General features: G+C 39.8%; 1 protein-coding gene across 1 annotated transcript in view; it reads right to left on the bottom strand.

The window, feature by feature from the left end:
* Positions 1–3,452: 3,452 nt before the first annotated feature.
* The window catches only part of TRPA1 (transient receptor potential cation channel subfamily A member 1), a 55,920-nt gene continuing 43,444 nt past the window's right edge, over positions 3,453–15,928 (bottom strand). The window contains exons 22-27 of the mRNA XM_040487607.1: positions 14,480–14,609; positions 13,905–14,087; positions 10,621–10,689; positions 6,897–7,007; positions 5,165–5,262; positions 3,453–4,337 (exon numbers count right to left, since the gene is read on the bottom strand). Coding sequence (XP_040343541.1) covers positions 4,133–4,337; positions 5,165–5,262; positions 6,897–7,007; positions 10,621–10,689; positions 13,905–14,087; positions 14,480–14,609 — 796 coding nt within the window. The 3' untranslated portion in view covers positions 3,453–4,132. The remainder of the gene's footprint in view (positions 4,338–5,164; positions 5,263–6,896; positions 7,008–10,620; positions 10,690–13,904; positions 14,088–14,479; positions 14,610–15,928) is intronic.

Raw genomic sequence — 15,928 nt, 5'->3', positions numbered from 1 at the left:
TAAACATCTAGCTAGCAGGTAGTACAGAGAAGTCAGTGGGAAGCAGAGGAGGAGCAGTAAGCAAAATAGTGGAAAAAGCAGCAGAATTCAGTGTTTGGGCGTAAAAGGAGAGAATTTCAGAAAGCTAAATGATTTATTCAATTGTAAACTCCCTGAGAGCGGGCTAGATTACCTACCTATTTCAATATTTCCCCAGAATAGATGTAGTAGAGTATTGCACACATTCTTGGTGTCCAGTAAATGTTAAAGGTCTGTAATACGCAATGCTATTCAATGTTTGAGGAGACCATTCGTTTTCATGATTAGGACATCCTGGTTATTGTTCTTGTGTGCTTCCAGCCTTTCTGTTTTAAGGAAAATAGAGGACAAAGACCGCGTCTGAATCAAAGATTAAGGAACATTGTCTCTAGGCACGTGTTCTGCTGGACCACGTATGCAAAAATGTCTGGTTTCCTCTTATTTGTGACTCAGCACTCTGCGTGTTCGCGTGAACGTATGGTTGCGAATGTGTGTGACAGCAGGAGGTGGAGGCCACCAAGATGTCCATCTGTGGAGAAGAGATGAGCCCATGCAACGGAGGTATGTGCAATGAGAGTAACATCTGTCGGCACCCTTGTACTAGATGCACAGAGGGTACTACAGCTGTACCTTGTAGCCATCACATCAAGTGGAGAGAAGAGAAGAATCCTAGCGTAATAACACCTATGTAAATACAAACACATACACTGTTCAACATAACACAAGGGTACATACATGGCCAAAGGCATTCATTAGAGTGGGCATCTCCTGGGGCAAGAGAGAGAATAAATGTGAGAATCAGGGTGAATGGGGAAAAAAGAATAAAACAAAAAGAAGGACCTTGAAAAGATCAATGATGAGGTATGTGATGATTCATACTTTGTGGTGGATATCAAAAGCAAAAAGGGCATATGTGATGGATGCTTTTTTTTTTTTTTTTTGCATCATGATAAATGTGCTCTTTAATCCTCATCCCCTATTTTACCCATCCCCCAACACATCTCTGCTCTGGTAACAGTTTGTTCTCTATAGTTGAGTCCGCTTCTTGGTTTGTCTTTCTCCTTTGCTCATTTCTTAAATTCTACAAATGAGTGAGATCATATGGTGTCTTTCTCTGATTTTGCTTAGCATAATATTCTCTAGCTCTATCCTGTTGTTGCAAATGCTGAGATTTTATTCTTTTTATGGCTGAGTTATATTCAATAATACACTTTACTATAGTATTGTGTATATACTGTATACACATGCTATATGCATAGTGTATTATTGAATATAAATATTGTGTATATATTGAACGTATATTCAATATAAAGTCTTTGCCAATTTGGATGTCTCACATCTTCTTTATCCATTCATCTATTGATGAACACTTGGGCTGCTTCCATAGTTTGACTATCGTAAATAAAGCTGCACTAAACAAAAGGGTGCATGTATCTTTTCAAAAATAGTGTTTTTGTATTCTTTGGGTAAATACCCAGGAGTGAAATTATTGGATCATATGGTATTTCTATTTTTAATTTCTGGAGGAACTTCCATACTGTTTTACACAGTGGTTGTGCCAATTTACATTCCTACTAATAGTGCATAAGTGTTCCATATTCTCCACATCTTTGCCAACACTTGTTTCTTGTGTTTTTGATGTTACTCATTCTGACAGGTATAAGGCGATGTCTCATTGTGGTTTTGATTTGCATTTCCCTGATGATTTGTGATGTTGAGTATCTAAGTGTCTGTTGTCCATCCGTAACTCTTCTTTAAAGAAATGTCTGTCCATGTCTTCTACCCATTTTTAAACTCGATTACTTGCTTTTTGGGTGGTGAGTTGTATCAGCTCTTTATAGATTTTAGAACCCTTTATTGGATATGTCATTTATAAGTATCTTTTCCCCTTCAGTGGGTTGCCTGTTTTCTTGATTGTGTCCTTCATTGTACAGAAACTTTTTATTTTGATGAAGTCTCAAAAGTTTATTTTTGCTTGCTTCAGATGTGCCTAGAAAAATGTTGCTATGGTCAATGCCAGAGTGATTACTGCCTGTGCTCTCCTCTAGGATTTGTGTGGTTTCAGGTCTCACATTTAGTGAGTTTGAGTTTATTTTTGTGTATGGTGAAAAAGTGGTCCAGTTTCATTCTTTCGCATGTGACTGTCCAGTTTTCCCAACATCATTTGTTGAAGAGACTTTTTTCCATTGTATATTCATTTCTCCTTTATTGAAGATTGACTATTTAACTTGTGTACTTTACTTATTTCTGGGTTTTCTGTCCTATTTCACTGATCCATTTGTCTATTTTTTGTGCCAGTACCATACTCTTTATACTACTGCTTTGTAATGTAACTTGAAATCTGGAGTTGTGATCTCTCTAGTTTTTTTCTTTTTCAAGACTGCTTTGGCTGTTCAAGGTCTTTTGTGGCTCCATGTAAATTTTGGGATTGTATGTTCTAGCCTGTGAAAAATGCTATTGGTATTTTGACGGGGACTGCATTAAACCTGTAGACTGCTTTGGGTAGTATGGACACTTTAACGATATTCTTCCACCCCACGAACATGGAAGGTCTGTTCTTTTGCATTGTCTTGAATTTCTTTTATCAGTGTTTTACAGTTCTCAGAGTACAAGTCTTTTGCCTCTTTGGTTAAGTTCATTCCTAGATATTTTATTGTTTTGGTGGAATTATAAATGGGATTATTTTCTTAATTTCACTTTCTGCTGAACTCAGTGTATAGGAATGCAACAGATTTCTGTATATTGATTTTGCATGCTGTGACTTTACTGATTTATCAGTTCTAGTAATTTTTTGGTGGAGTCTTTAGAGTTTTGTATATACAGTGTCATATAACCTACACATAATGAGAGTTATATTTTTTCTTTACCAATTTGGATGCCTTCCATTTCTGTATATAGTCTAATTGCTGCGGCTAAGACTTCCAGTACTATGTTGAGAAAAGTGGTGAGGGTGGACACCTTTGCCTTATTCCTGACCTTAGGGGAAAAGCACTCAGTTTTCCACCATTGAGGATGATGTTGACTGTGGGTTTTCCATATAAGGCCTTTACAACATTGAGATAGGTTCCCTGTAGACCTACTCTGCAGAGGATTTTTTTTTTTTTATTATGAATGGATGTTGTACTTTGTCTAATGCTTTTTTGGCACCTATGATATATGATTTTTATCCTTTCTCTTATTGATGTGATGTGTCATGTTGGCTGTTCTGCAAATATTGAACAACTCTTGCATCCTGGCAATAAATCCCACTTGATAGTAGTATATGATTTTTTAAAAAATGTATTGTTGGATTCGGGTTGCTAACATTTTGCTGAGGATTTTTGCATCTATGTTCATCAGATATATTGGACTATAGTGTGTTTCTCTATTTCCATATGTGATGGAAGCATTTTTATAAATCTCAAACTAATTGCAATAAAAAGCTCACACAATTATCAGTGAGGTGACTATATAGGCTTTACATTTATTATGATTGATTATTAGCAAACCAAAAATACAGAAATAACATATACTATCTATATCCATAGTAAAACCCACGCATATCATAAGGTCTATTTGAATCCCAACTCAGAGTGACATCAGGTTTGTTAGGAGCAACAAGAAGGGTGTGGCAATTTCTTATAGTTGGAAGAGAGGACACAGGGTTCCACACACAGGTTCTTCCAACACCAAAAACACGTACCTGAATGGTATAACCTAATATTTTATTATATGATGTACTTGTACATCATATAATAGGTAATCAGGTAATATGACTATTATACAATTATCAAGCAGGAATCCAGTATTAACATTTGTGTTACATTTAACAGTTGCATTTACTTCTTATTAAAATTTGTGTTCTACCAAATTAGTTTTCTACCCATTCAAATAATGAGGAGTGAAGTGCAACTTGAACTTACTAGCAAAGACATTCTCTATACATAGTAACTGGCATAAAATATGAAAAGAGAGAAAGATGTAGTTTCTTTACAAAGAATGCAGGAACCACCATTTTGCAAATCATGAAATCATAATCCTATTTCTACTTTTTCCTCACTCTTTCCAAACTGGAAATGAGACCCAATAGGGTCCTGCAAACCACCGCCCCCACGATAGGAAGCCCCGTTGCAGGCTAAGGGCAGTGTGTTTTTGCCTTTACTGCTTTCAACACAGAATTCCATTTGCTATTCCTTTGTTCTAACTGCTCTTTTTTAAACCTGTCTTGAAAAGAATGATGGTTGTCTTCATCCTCTGTCTCAGAGATGATTTCCATCTTCTGAATGATGAGTTTAATAAGCTCATGCTGTTTCTCCACAAGAGAAGTGAGATCCTTCAGCCTAAAAGGATATACAGGGCTCATGAACTTGTTTTCAGTTATCTTCTCAGTCTCTGAGTGCAGGAAGGCCCAGGTTACTAGAAGTGTCCTAGATCAGATGAGCTGTGCTCAGGTCACAGCATCCTGGTACTTATAATCTTTGTAAGCAATACATATTTTTAAAAAATATTTTAATGTTTATTTTTTGAGAGAGCGCACACGAGCAGGGAAGAGGCAGAGAGAGAGAGGGAGACACAGAATGCAAAGCAGGCTCCAGGCTCTGAGCTGTCCTCACAGAGCTGGACATGGGGCTTGAACTCATGAACCAGAGATCATGACCTGAGCCAAAGTCGGATGCTCAACTGACTGAGCCACCCAGGGGCCCCAGCAATACATATTTTTTAAGTTTGTTTTTCCTAGTTTATTTTTGCTCCCATTTTAAAGATTAAAACACAGTTTCACAGAAAGATGAAACCGCTTTGCCCAGGTCAGTGCATTAGGAAGTAGTTGAAGAGGGCCTTAAACTCAGATCAGTTGATTCTAAAGCCCTCATGCTCAACCACTGCACACTCTATACAGCTTCTCTTGGAATTCTCCAAACTTTCAAAGCTTTGATGTATGAATCCGGATGGATCATGGGAATGTGGTTTAAAACACTAATTGGCAAACTGGTGAATTGCAGCACATAAGTTGTTGGGTCTAAAAATGATGTTCAAATGATTCTCAATATGCTATGACATCAGTCAATTAAAAGTACGACTTAATATGTGAAATAAACACAACTATACAACATAACCTTACATCATTATTTAAAAGTTTTATCAAATACAGATAAGGAAAAATACATACCGATATTTCTGCTTCAATATTTCTGTTTCCAGAGATGTGTCAACATTTGGAATTTCCTGCCTTTCTTCTTGGGTATAAAAAATAAAATGAAATATAGCCTGCGGGATAAAAGATTAATTATTACTCAGGTTGAACTCTTCAGAAACTATTTCTTGCACATGCACCATGATTCAGCTACTGAGCCAGGTACGATCACACCACAGATATTCTAAGACACGACTATGACCCTCAAGGTGCTCACAGTCTTTTGAGAGAAATAGACGTATAAAGAGCTATACCACTAACTCATACATAATTATAATAAAGGGAAGTATGAGATGTACAGATAATCTAGAAGAAGGAGAAAATTGGAGTGGTGGATTATTTATGAAAAGGTAAAACTGAATCATTTTATATTTTCTCATGAAAAATGTCCATCGTCAGTGGTATTCCACACAGGATTAGTTCTTTCTCTAAAACTGCTCTGCACAACTGAATTTCCCATGAGGAAATTTCAGAAATGCCATTTTAATGTGTGTTTTCAAAATTTAGTGTTTTTTAAACCATTGGTAGACTGGAAAGCATTAAGGGCGGACGTGAAATGACCAGGAATCAATGAGTCAATCCTAGGAGTCCACGGAAGAGAAGATGGCAACTTGCACAGGCCAACCAGGAAGACTGATCAACCAAACAAGGGAGTGACTGGGTGTGAGGGGTGAGGAGAGGGAAAGGAGGTCAAGGATGACCTCTTGCACAGGCAAATGAATGGTGGTGATGTTAACTGAAGCAAGAAACTTTGGAGAGAGGAGGCTCTGTCATTCTTTCCCTGCAGGGAGACTGAAACCTGGGAGGAGTGAAAACTGTGAGTTCCTTTTGAAGAGTTTATTCTGAATATGCTGAATGTGAGGTACCTTTGAGCCATACCAGTGAAGATGTCAGGTAGACAGTTGGACAGAAGAGCCTGGAACTCAAAGAGAGCTCCCAGAAGAATGAATTGCCAAGCCTTCTGTGTTTCAGGAGTGAGTAGTTGCAAACACGGGTATGAACAACATTATACAGGGAGCTAGTGTAGTTAGAATAAGGCCTAGGCCAATACCCAAATCAACTTTATCATTTTATGACCACAGCATGGAAAATTAACATGCAAAGAACTCAGAATGTTCATAGAACTAGGAGGAAGCCCAGGCATGATCAGGATTAGCATCCAGTACTTCTGACTCTCAATACAGTCCCTTTATCATTATAATGCAGTGGCCTTGTTTAGTCTTTGATATCTAGTGTATTTTCTATAATGCACACTCTCCATGCGCATGTGTGTGCATATATGTACCTGAATGTACATATGTGCTCTATATTTTCACACAGACACACACATATTTGCACATGCATATAAATGATAGGTGACTGGGAAAAACAAGAAAGGTACACCTGCACTTTAAAAAAAGATACTTACAAGGTACAGTCAGTCCACCCACCCACCCATGTGCTCTCACAGGGATGTGGTACATGTTTAACACTGATGCTGTGAATGAGCCACTAGGAAGAAGGAGCACAGGTCTCCCTCCCACTGCCCATCGCTTTTCACACTGTTGGGTAATCATGCACTTTGTTGTTTTTTTTTAAGTCACAATTCCTTCTTTTCCACAGGCACAGTGACTCAAAGTCTATAGAAGGGTACCCTTAAGGATAACACAACGAGTGAATGTCAAGCAGCAGCACATTCTCCACGCTGGTATTTTTCACATGTACTTACTAATAACCCTGTACATCTGGGTCTGTTGGGATACACGATGACGGATTTCTGATCTACTTTGCGTAGGAACCACAGTGGCAGCTTCTTCTCTAAGCTGGTATGAAGTTCCACCTAAAGCGCATTTTGGATTTATTGAGAGAAATGATTAAGAAGTATCTAGAATCCTTACACTACACAGAGACAGCGATGAGTACAGTAAACTGAAAAACGACTCCTGCGTCCTGCCTTACGCCACGCAGCTGGGCTGGCCAGGTTTCCCATCTCTCCTCTCCATCACCGACAAGACAGGGGCAGCGATATGCAGTTGGGGCAAATTGTTTAAAGAAGAAGTTCAACTCAAGTGAGCAGCTGTTCACTGTTCAGGGACTGTGACTGACACTGGGCCCATAAGAAAAAGCCTCCGTCCATCCCCTGGGGTGTTAACAGAAAATGTGCACGACTGCGCAGTGTGCTGGTATGAAGGCGCGCCTGTGGCAGGACAGGAAATGGTGCTTCGATGGAGGAAAACAGTGGTAAGCACTGAAAGGATTACAACCGGCACACCTGAGAGTACTTCATCGACGTTTCACCCTGTGCGATCTGGTGCAAAATGGGTTATCCATGCTGTATCTTGACTACAATTTTTTTTTTAATGTTTATTTTTGAGATAGGACAAAGTGTGAATGGGGGAGGGGCAGAGAGAGACACAGAATCTGAAATAGGTTCCAGGCTCTGAGCTGTCAGCACAGAGCCTGCTCTGGGGCTGGAACTCGGGAACCATCATGAGCTAGGCCGAAGTCGGACGCTTAACTGACTGAACCACCCAGGTGCCCCATATCTTGACTACAGTTTCTATTTTCAGAGATAACAATCCTTTGTCTCATTTAATGGATTTACCTTGAGTTGATAGTTTCTCATATTTTCAACTTTTTGTTTACCAAATTTGTCTTCCACTCTTTTTTTATAGCCCTTTGTGTCTCTTGTTTAGAATGGTTTATTGTAATTACCACATAGATGAGAGTTTGCTAAGACCATAGGCTTTTTTATATGTGGGTATTTAAGTGGCTTAGTGGCTTCCATCCACAAATGGTGAGATGTTTAAAGCTTTGGGCCCCTCTTCCACATATTGCTCCCCTATTTTTGTAGCACTTACCACCACATAACATGCTATATATTAGTTCCAGTTTCAAGAGAAGCTATGTTTTCTTGTATTTTATTAATAATACCAATTAGATGTTTGAGTTTCTATAATAACTTCCAAGGTTCCTTTTCCCCTTGGGTCTTAAGGTCAATATTCCTTTCCCTTTGCAATAACATTTTTTTCAGAGGTCACATGTTATTCCCTTACTTAAACTTCACTGAAAAAGATTTATTCAAGCCTGGTGTTTGCCAACAGATCAAGCACATGTTTTGTCTTAACCTTATTTGTTTTCCACATAGGACCTGCCAGATATTCTCTCTCAGGGTCCTGGGGAGGATGGCAAGCAGCCCCCCTTGGTGGGTCTAGTGGGACCCATTGCCCATGGCTTCTCTGGGCTCAGGGAGCATCTCCACCTCCTCTAACTGGCAGGTTTTCCGTGTTGAAGGTAAGAGCACTCTGTGCATTTCCTTTTGTGATTTGCGGCCTGGACGTGAACATCTGTGGAGTGTCTACAGCTGCCAGCCTGTGCTGGACGTGTGGTCACCAAATGTTAAAAACTAAACAGCTCTAAGCCCCTCACAATACTCACAACTCCTGTCCCTGTGTAACTGTTAGACCTCCCCACATGTGCTGTCCCCACTTAGGTCTGAGACGACTCTGTGAGAAGACGAATGTCTCTCTCTGTGACACGTGCTGCTGCCTGTCCCCTTATGCCCTCGTTCTGATGCGGCCTCAGACTTCGGTTATAAGTCTGACATAGAGAGTTGTACATGGATGTAGAGATTTGCTTTAAAAAAAACTCAGAGAACTAAGAGAATGGCTTCCTGGTTTTCCAGTCAATGCTCTTTGTGATCCAAAACAAGAACCGCTAACACGGGAGTACTTGCTTTGCCGTTTACTTTATGGGCCTTTGTGCCGTTGTGTTTCAGGGGAGATCAACTCTGATATAGAGCTGTGCTTTTCAAATCATCCGCACTGAAACTGCAGTTTAGTGGCTCTCCCCTAGACGTCTAGTGCTGTTGCTTATATTGTTCTTCCTTGATCTTTTCAGGAATTACTAGTTATGAAGTAATGACATGTCTGTGAAGAGGCCTTTTTGCATCTCTTTTCCTCTCTTCATCCACCTACCTGGAGTCCTACACTCCATCTTTGTTGTGGTAATAACTGGTCAGTTAGCTCTTCCTTCCTCTGAACTTTCCCCGCTAAGGTGATAATAGATCATCTTACGTACTACTCCCATTTTGTTCCCATTCTTTGGAAGAGCTGGTAATGACTTCCCACTAACAAAATAACTTGGAGCACTTCACCCTTTACTGCCCTGTCTTTCAAAGCTAAGGTTTTCCTCGTTTGTTAGCTCTTTTTTTAATAAAGCGCTCTATCATCTTGGGCCACCTTAATACTCTCTAAGGAGCCATCCCTCCAGGCCAGGGGCCCTTCACCCTTCCTTAGCCATTTCTCCTTGTTCCGCCTTTAGCCCATTGCTCCTGCTGGGTCCTGCCTTTCTGGACCAGTCTTGCTGTTCCTCTAAATCCCATCTTTCAACATCTGGTTCACGTGCCAACTCTTCCATGTAGCATTTCCATAACTGTTTATTTTCTGTACCTAATATTTTAACCATTTAATTTATGTACTTTTGTTCTTTAAATGTGCCAAGTCCTCTGCATAATACGCAGCTTAGTCACAGAGCATAGAGTTTAAGGATGGTTCTAAGTTGATTTTGAGATTTTAAACTCTGACTGTTTAATTGGTGTGCTCTCCAGTTAGACTTATTTTACTTAGTGAAGTCAAAGGTCACACAGGCCTTTAACTCCTCTGGGTTCTCATGGTCAGTTGTACTCTGCACATACCACGTACTGGAGCATTTTTTAGAAATAAATATGTGCTGACGTATAGCAGAATGAGTAACAGAGAAGAATGAAGCGTGACAAAGAACAGTGAAGAGTGAGGGGAGAGTTACCTCTTAACATGAATTTGTCTTTCTCTTGAACTTGCCTAAGTTTTTTAATGTGTACGTTCAACTGGTCATCAGGTATTTTTGAAGCATCAGATATTCCCGTTCAAATCTGATAAACACAATGCAAATGAGAGCATAGAAATAGTTTTGCATTGTGTAACAGGAACCACCTCACAAGATTCAGTAGCCAAGGAAAAACGTAAGGGAGGTCACAAAAGAACAAAACCTCATGGATGCAGTGAACACTTCAATATAACACGTTATGTGGGAAGCTTGCAGTGCGATGGCCAGAGTATCAAGGGGTCCTAGGAAGAGCTGGGCTGTGACAGGACAGAATACCTCACACCTGCGATAATTCTTATTTAGCAGATAGCTACCTGGTTGGCTGCATGTTGACATTTTAAAAAGCTCAGGTAATGTCTCAATTTCTCTGCTCAGATTGTTCTGAGAAAATGCTGTGGTCAGAGAGTAAAAACTAATGAAAACAGGCACGCCAGAGAACGTGCACAACAAGGTACCGTATGGTGCGGTGCTTTAGGACTCACAAAGTACCTGTCTTAAATACCTGTTCTCAGAAATCAGCTATTCTTATACATGGAAAATTAGGGTGGTGCTAATTTCAATACATTTTAAATAAACGTAAGACTTACCTGCATAGCAATCCTCTTCAACAATGCGTGCTTCTGGACTTCTGCAATGTCACCAACTGCCAACCCAATCTGAAGTACAACACAGCATTGAGTCATTGCCAATTTAATGGCGCACCTATAAATGCACTAAAGGTCTCTCTAGCTGCAGTGGGGGAGTGGGCATATAATTGCCTACTAGTGGCCTTAACATACTTTTGCCAACACATCTTACAGAAAACTGCAAAATCTGTACACCTTTGTAACACTGGTGGCCACACTGGTGGGTTCAGTAACCTTAAGTGTTATCATAAAAAATTAAGACACGTGAATCTGAAATTATTTAAAATAAAAATGTTCTTTTTGAAGAGGACAGGGGTCATATGGTATCAAATGCCATTGGGGTGGCCATGCAAATGGTTTCAGATTCCAGGAGTTTAGCATCTAGGTAAACGAGTGAGCGGACAACACAGAAAAGTTAAAATAGTAAACTGAGGCAATGCGGGAATTTATACCTTACGTATGTTTGGCAGGAAAAGGTACGCTTCAAGGGTGGGTGTGGCTTTGATTAAAAAAATAAAGCAGTAACTGTATCTAGAAATCTGTGGCCAGATAGAATTAGGTGAGGGGACGCTCACCTCTACTCAATCCAAATGAAATCGCTTACTTAAATTAGCTGACTCATATTTGTTAGATAACCAGTACCTGTCTATGCTCGACCAGCCTCCTGGATGCTGATGCTCTCAAGAAGCTCAAAGTCAAGTAAATTCCACGAGAGGGGCTCTGTTTGGGGCACCACTGGATGCCCAGTGCTTAGAACCATGCAGAGCATGTAGTAGATACACAGAATAGTCACTGAGTGAATAAGTAGCGAAGAGTATATGCTAGGGTGTGCAGACTAGCATTTAGAACTATCTACAGTCAGACACTTTATTTGGCAGGATAATGTTTATTTTTAACGCGGAAGCCTTTAGGTAGGCAGTATCTCTAGTTTATATCAGCCACCATCAAAACTAGTGGTCTTGGGGCACCTGAGTGGCTCAGTCGGTTGAATGCCCAACTTTGGCTCAGGTCATGATCTCCTAGTTTATGAGTTTGAGCCCTGCATTGGGCTCTCTGCTGTCAGCATGGAGACTGCTTTGGGTTCTCTGTCTCCCTCCCTCCCTCCCTCTCTCTCTCACACACACTAAATAAATAAAATAAAAAAAATAGTCTCATACTGACTGCTTCACCCATTTAAGATACTTGCCTGAGATCTAAAGACATCTGATTTTGTGAGTCATAGAGTAGATAAGTTACTAATATTTAATAGTAGCTAACATTTACTGAGTGCTTATCATGTGCCAACCACGGTTTTGAATGCTTTACTTTTACTTGAGAAAGAGAATATAACTGGTGGAGAGGGGAAGAGGGAGAAAGAGAAGATTTTAAGCAGGCTCCATACTCAATGGGGAGCCTGATATGGGGCTCAATCCCATAACCCTGAGCTGAAATTGAGACTTGAACGATTAACCAACTGAGCTACCCAGATGTCCCTCAAATGCTTTGTATTAACTCCTTTTGTCCTAATAACCTAGGAAGTAGGTTTTATTACCTTTTTCTGATTTGTGTCCTAAAAATTTTGAGAATACGAGGAAGGGGCATCCAATTTAGATAGGATGATGCGGTGGAGGGTGTTGGTTAGGAAGGTCTACCCAGGAGATCTGATGCTTGAGAGCTGAGTGTTAACAGCTTAGAAAGAATTAACCCAAAGTGGGAAGGTCTTCGAGGAAAAGGAACAGCTTGTGTGGAGCTCAGGCACAAAGGAATGTAGGGCATGCTCAGTGAAAGTTGACGGTACATGTCTAGGCAAATCTTGCCAACAGTGGGAGGGGTGGATGAGATCTGGGTAAGACCCAGATCATGAGGATCCTTGCACGCCATGCTGATGGGTTTAGACTGAGTTGAAGAGGCATAGAAGGAAAAAAAAAAAAAAAAAAAAAGGCCTGACAGGCCCAGCTTTTCCTTATCAGAATATCACTGTGGTGACAATTTCAGGAAAGATTAGACAGAAGTGAGAGGAGAGAGACTGTTTGGGCTACTGCAGCAATATGGATGAGGAACCATGAGGGTGTAAGGCAAATGGAAGTGGGTGTAAGAGGAAAATATTTACCAGAAGAACTGAGCAAAGGGCAGGGCTGAATCTAGAGTATCTTCCAATGATCTGAGTTAGAGGACCAGGAGGTGGTACTGAGAGGTGGCAGCAAAGTTTGAAGGAAAGAAAACATGGAGTCTTGGTTGGCTCTTTTGGGACTGATTTTCCTCTGGGACATGCAGGTAGAGATGGCACTAACATGTACTAATGCTAAGCCGAATCTTCTAGATAATTATCTTCTGAAACGTCAGCAATTCTAAGAGAAGAATGTGGGCTTTATGTCATTCTTAATTATTCTTAGCGCTATCCTTTATGTTTCTAGGTCATCAAAATAAAACTCTGGATTTGTATCAAGTAAGTGAATCAAAACATTAAGTAGTATTTTTTTTTTCTTTCCAGAAACATTGTACAGGACAATCTCTGGTGCATAGTCTCACTCAGAAAATGTATTGAATGTGTGCATATATGCATAAATAAGGAAAAAACATGCACTGTCAGGTCAGCTTGGGCTCTCCATGGACCTGAGATGTGCTTCTGTCTTTATTGGCTAACGTGGTCATGGCTAGAGCAGGTTCTCTGTGAAGGGCATGTTCACATCTGCTGAGGATTTTCAACCTGTAACTGGTTTAGAGATGGCATCTGAATGCCACAGATGCCCTCATGCCTGAGAGGCTCTTTGCCACTTGAATATCTGGTCGATGAGAAATTTAAGAGCAGAGATGAGGTTTAATCCTTTATTCCCCCAAGGTCTCTGCCTAACCTCTGCCCCCCACCCTAACACCAGAGCAGTACACACCATTTATCTTTATTTCCTTATTCTGCTTTATAGTTCTTCATAGATAGCATTTATCACTCCCATAACATTATACTACATATTTATTTACTACCCCATGACTAGTTTATAATGTAAGGACGGGGTATTGGTCTATTCACCACTGTATCCCAGCACCTGGATCAGTGTCTAGATTATTCATAAGTATCTGCCAAGTGAATGCATCTTGGCATCCCCTGGGCTTTAGTGCTGTGTCTGGTACTAAATAAATGTTGAATGAGTGGATTTTATAATAGTCCCTAATTCCTTTCATGGAGGAAGATTAAGGAGGCTAAAAATAATGATCATTGTCAAATGCCCCAAATGATCAACAAACAGAAAACACAAGGATAAATTACTTACAAGTAAATTCATGAGCACAATTGGGACAAACATTGTGAAGGCAATAAGCTGTGCAAAAGACAGAACTGGATATACCAATTCATTTCTCAAAAATGGTTCTAGGAAGGCATCACGGTAATTAATATCTCCTAGCATCATGCTGAAGGTCTGGATTATAGAAAGCAATGGAGAGCTGAAAGCATCCTGAGAAAAGATGGTAAGGTAAAAATGCAATGCAAAACGTGTACAATGAAAAAAATGTTTTCTGAAGAGTAAAATGATAAAAATCATATTTAAAATACTCTTTTAAATCACAGGACTATGGCTGATAAGAACTACTAATAAATTGGTGATAAAGTCATCAAGAATATCTTTTCTACACATATAACAAATACTCATGCATTATATTTAAACTTTTTGACAATGGGAAAAAGTCATGAGGTAGGGCTGCGATAAAAATCATTTGAAGGCTATTTTATCAGACAAAAAGATAAAGTCCTATTACTATAAATTTTCTAGGCCATTCAGATTTAAGTATAAATACGTACTCCCAATATTCACAGCAACAGAATCAAGTACTGATGCAAGTGCCTCACCTGTATACTCAGGAGGACGTAGAAACTGAGGCCAAAAGCCAAAAGTAGAAAGACAAACACGACTGTAGACCTCAACAGAGTTTTCATAACTACCTCCAACATAACGATGAAAATTCCACAATTTTCAAATCTAGGCATATTTAAAAATTATATATTCACTTTTCTGGCCAAACTGTATTTCATTCAATGTCTATATTTATCATGCATTAGGTACTAGGTTTCACAGGTGAGTCACGCTTTCAAAAAGGAGACAGAATTCATGAATAGTCATCTTACTTTCAAACTGTTCACTAAACAGCTTTGCTGCTTCTTCCTTCTTGTTAACGTTGATCTTTGTCCTACAACTTGACCACTAGGCATTACTTCACACAAAGGAGGAGAGAAAAATCTTCCCAGTATCAAAGAAAGTGCTACCAAAGCTTGATAAATGGATCTGAGAGGTGAGATGGGTGATGCAGCCAGTGGAGACCCTACATGAGCTCATGTACCTGAAGGGCACCTGCGTATGGTTTATTCACCATCCTCATGACCTCCTGAGGGTTCTTTTTTCTTTCCCAGCAACCAACATTGTGAAATGTTTGGGTAGATAATGGGTGTGCCATCCAGCCACCAATGTGGACATTTCCTTTGGCAAAGACAACTTGTTAAAAGGGGAATCACAAGAGTTTAAAGCTCCAAAGGACTTCAGAGGTTTCAGAAACTTAGCTCCCAAGAGTTGTCTAGTAAGTCGGTAAGGTCACTGATGACAAAGCCAAAGGAATGACAGTACCTAGACTTGCCCTGAAGCCTCTTGATGTCCAGACCACTGCTCTTCCCACTATACCATGTCCTTTTAAAGGAGCTGGCTTCAAGCCTCCAGCATTGTGTGCATGACATACAGAAAATATGGTAGGGAAAGCATTGTCCCTGGGGTTGGAAAGACGGGTAAAAGTGCTTACATCTTGACTTACTAGTTGAGATCCTGGGGAAGTTACTTAGCCCTTCATCTTCTTTTATATACCACAAGCGATTACAAGTTATCTTTACAATAACTAGATGTAAATGTTAAGATATGTGAAATAACAAGTATGGGAGGTAGGAGAGCTTTGCCCTTTGTTCCCCCTCTAGAATTAGATTCTTTAAACTTATTTTCTTCTCCTAAATCGCTATTATTCCCCATACCTATCACTTTATTTTGATTGTTTTAATCTGAAGTAAATGCTTAGCAAATAATACCAAGTAAAACCAAGAATAGCCAATACTTTTATTCCCATTTACTCCCCCCATTTAATCTAGATTTGTCTTGACCTGGAGTAATTAATTTTGCCACTCAGAAGATATTTGGCAATATCTGGATACACTTTTTGTTGTCACATGGTGGGGAGGGGGGTTCTACTGGTCATCTAGTGGATAGAGGCCAGGGATGCTGTTAAACATTTTACAATGCACAGGACAGCCCCCCACAACAAA

This window comes from Herpailurus yagouaroundi, unplaced genomic scaffold, assembly GCF_014898765.1.
Source record: "Herpailurus yagouaroundi ecotype Mexico unplaced genomic scaffold, PumYag 165, whole genome shotgun sequence".
Classification (NCBI taxonomy): domain Eukaryota; kingdom Metazoa; phylum Chordata; class Mammalia; order Carnivora; family Felidae; genus Herpailurus; species Herpailurus yagouaroundi.
This window is presented reverse-complemented; position numbering and strand designations above follow the sequence as displayed.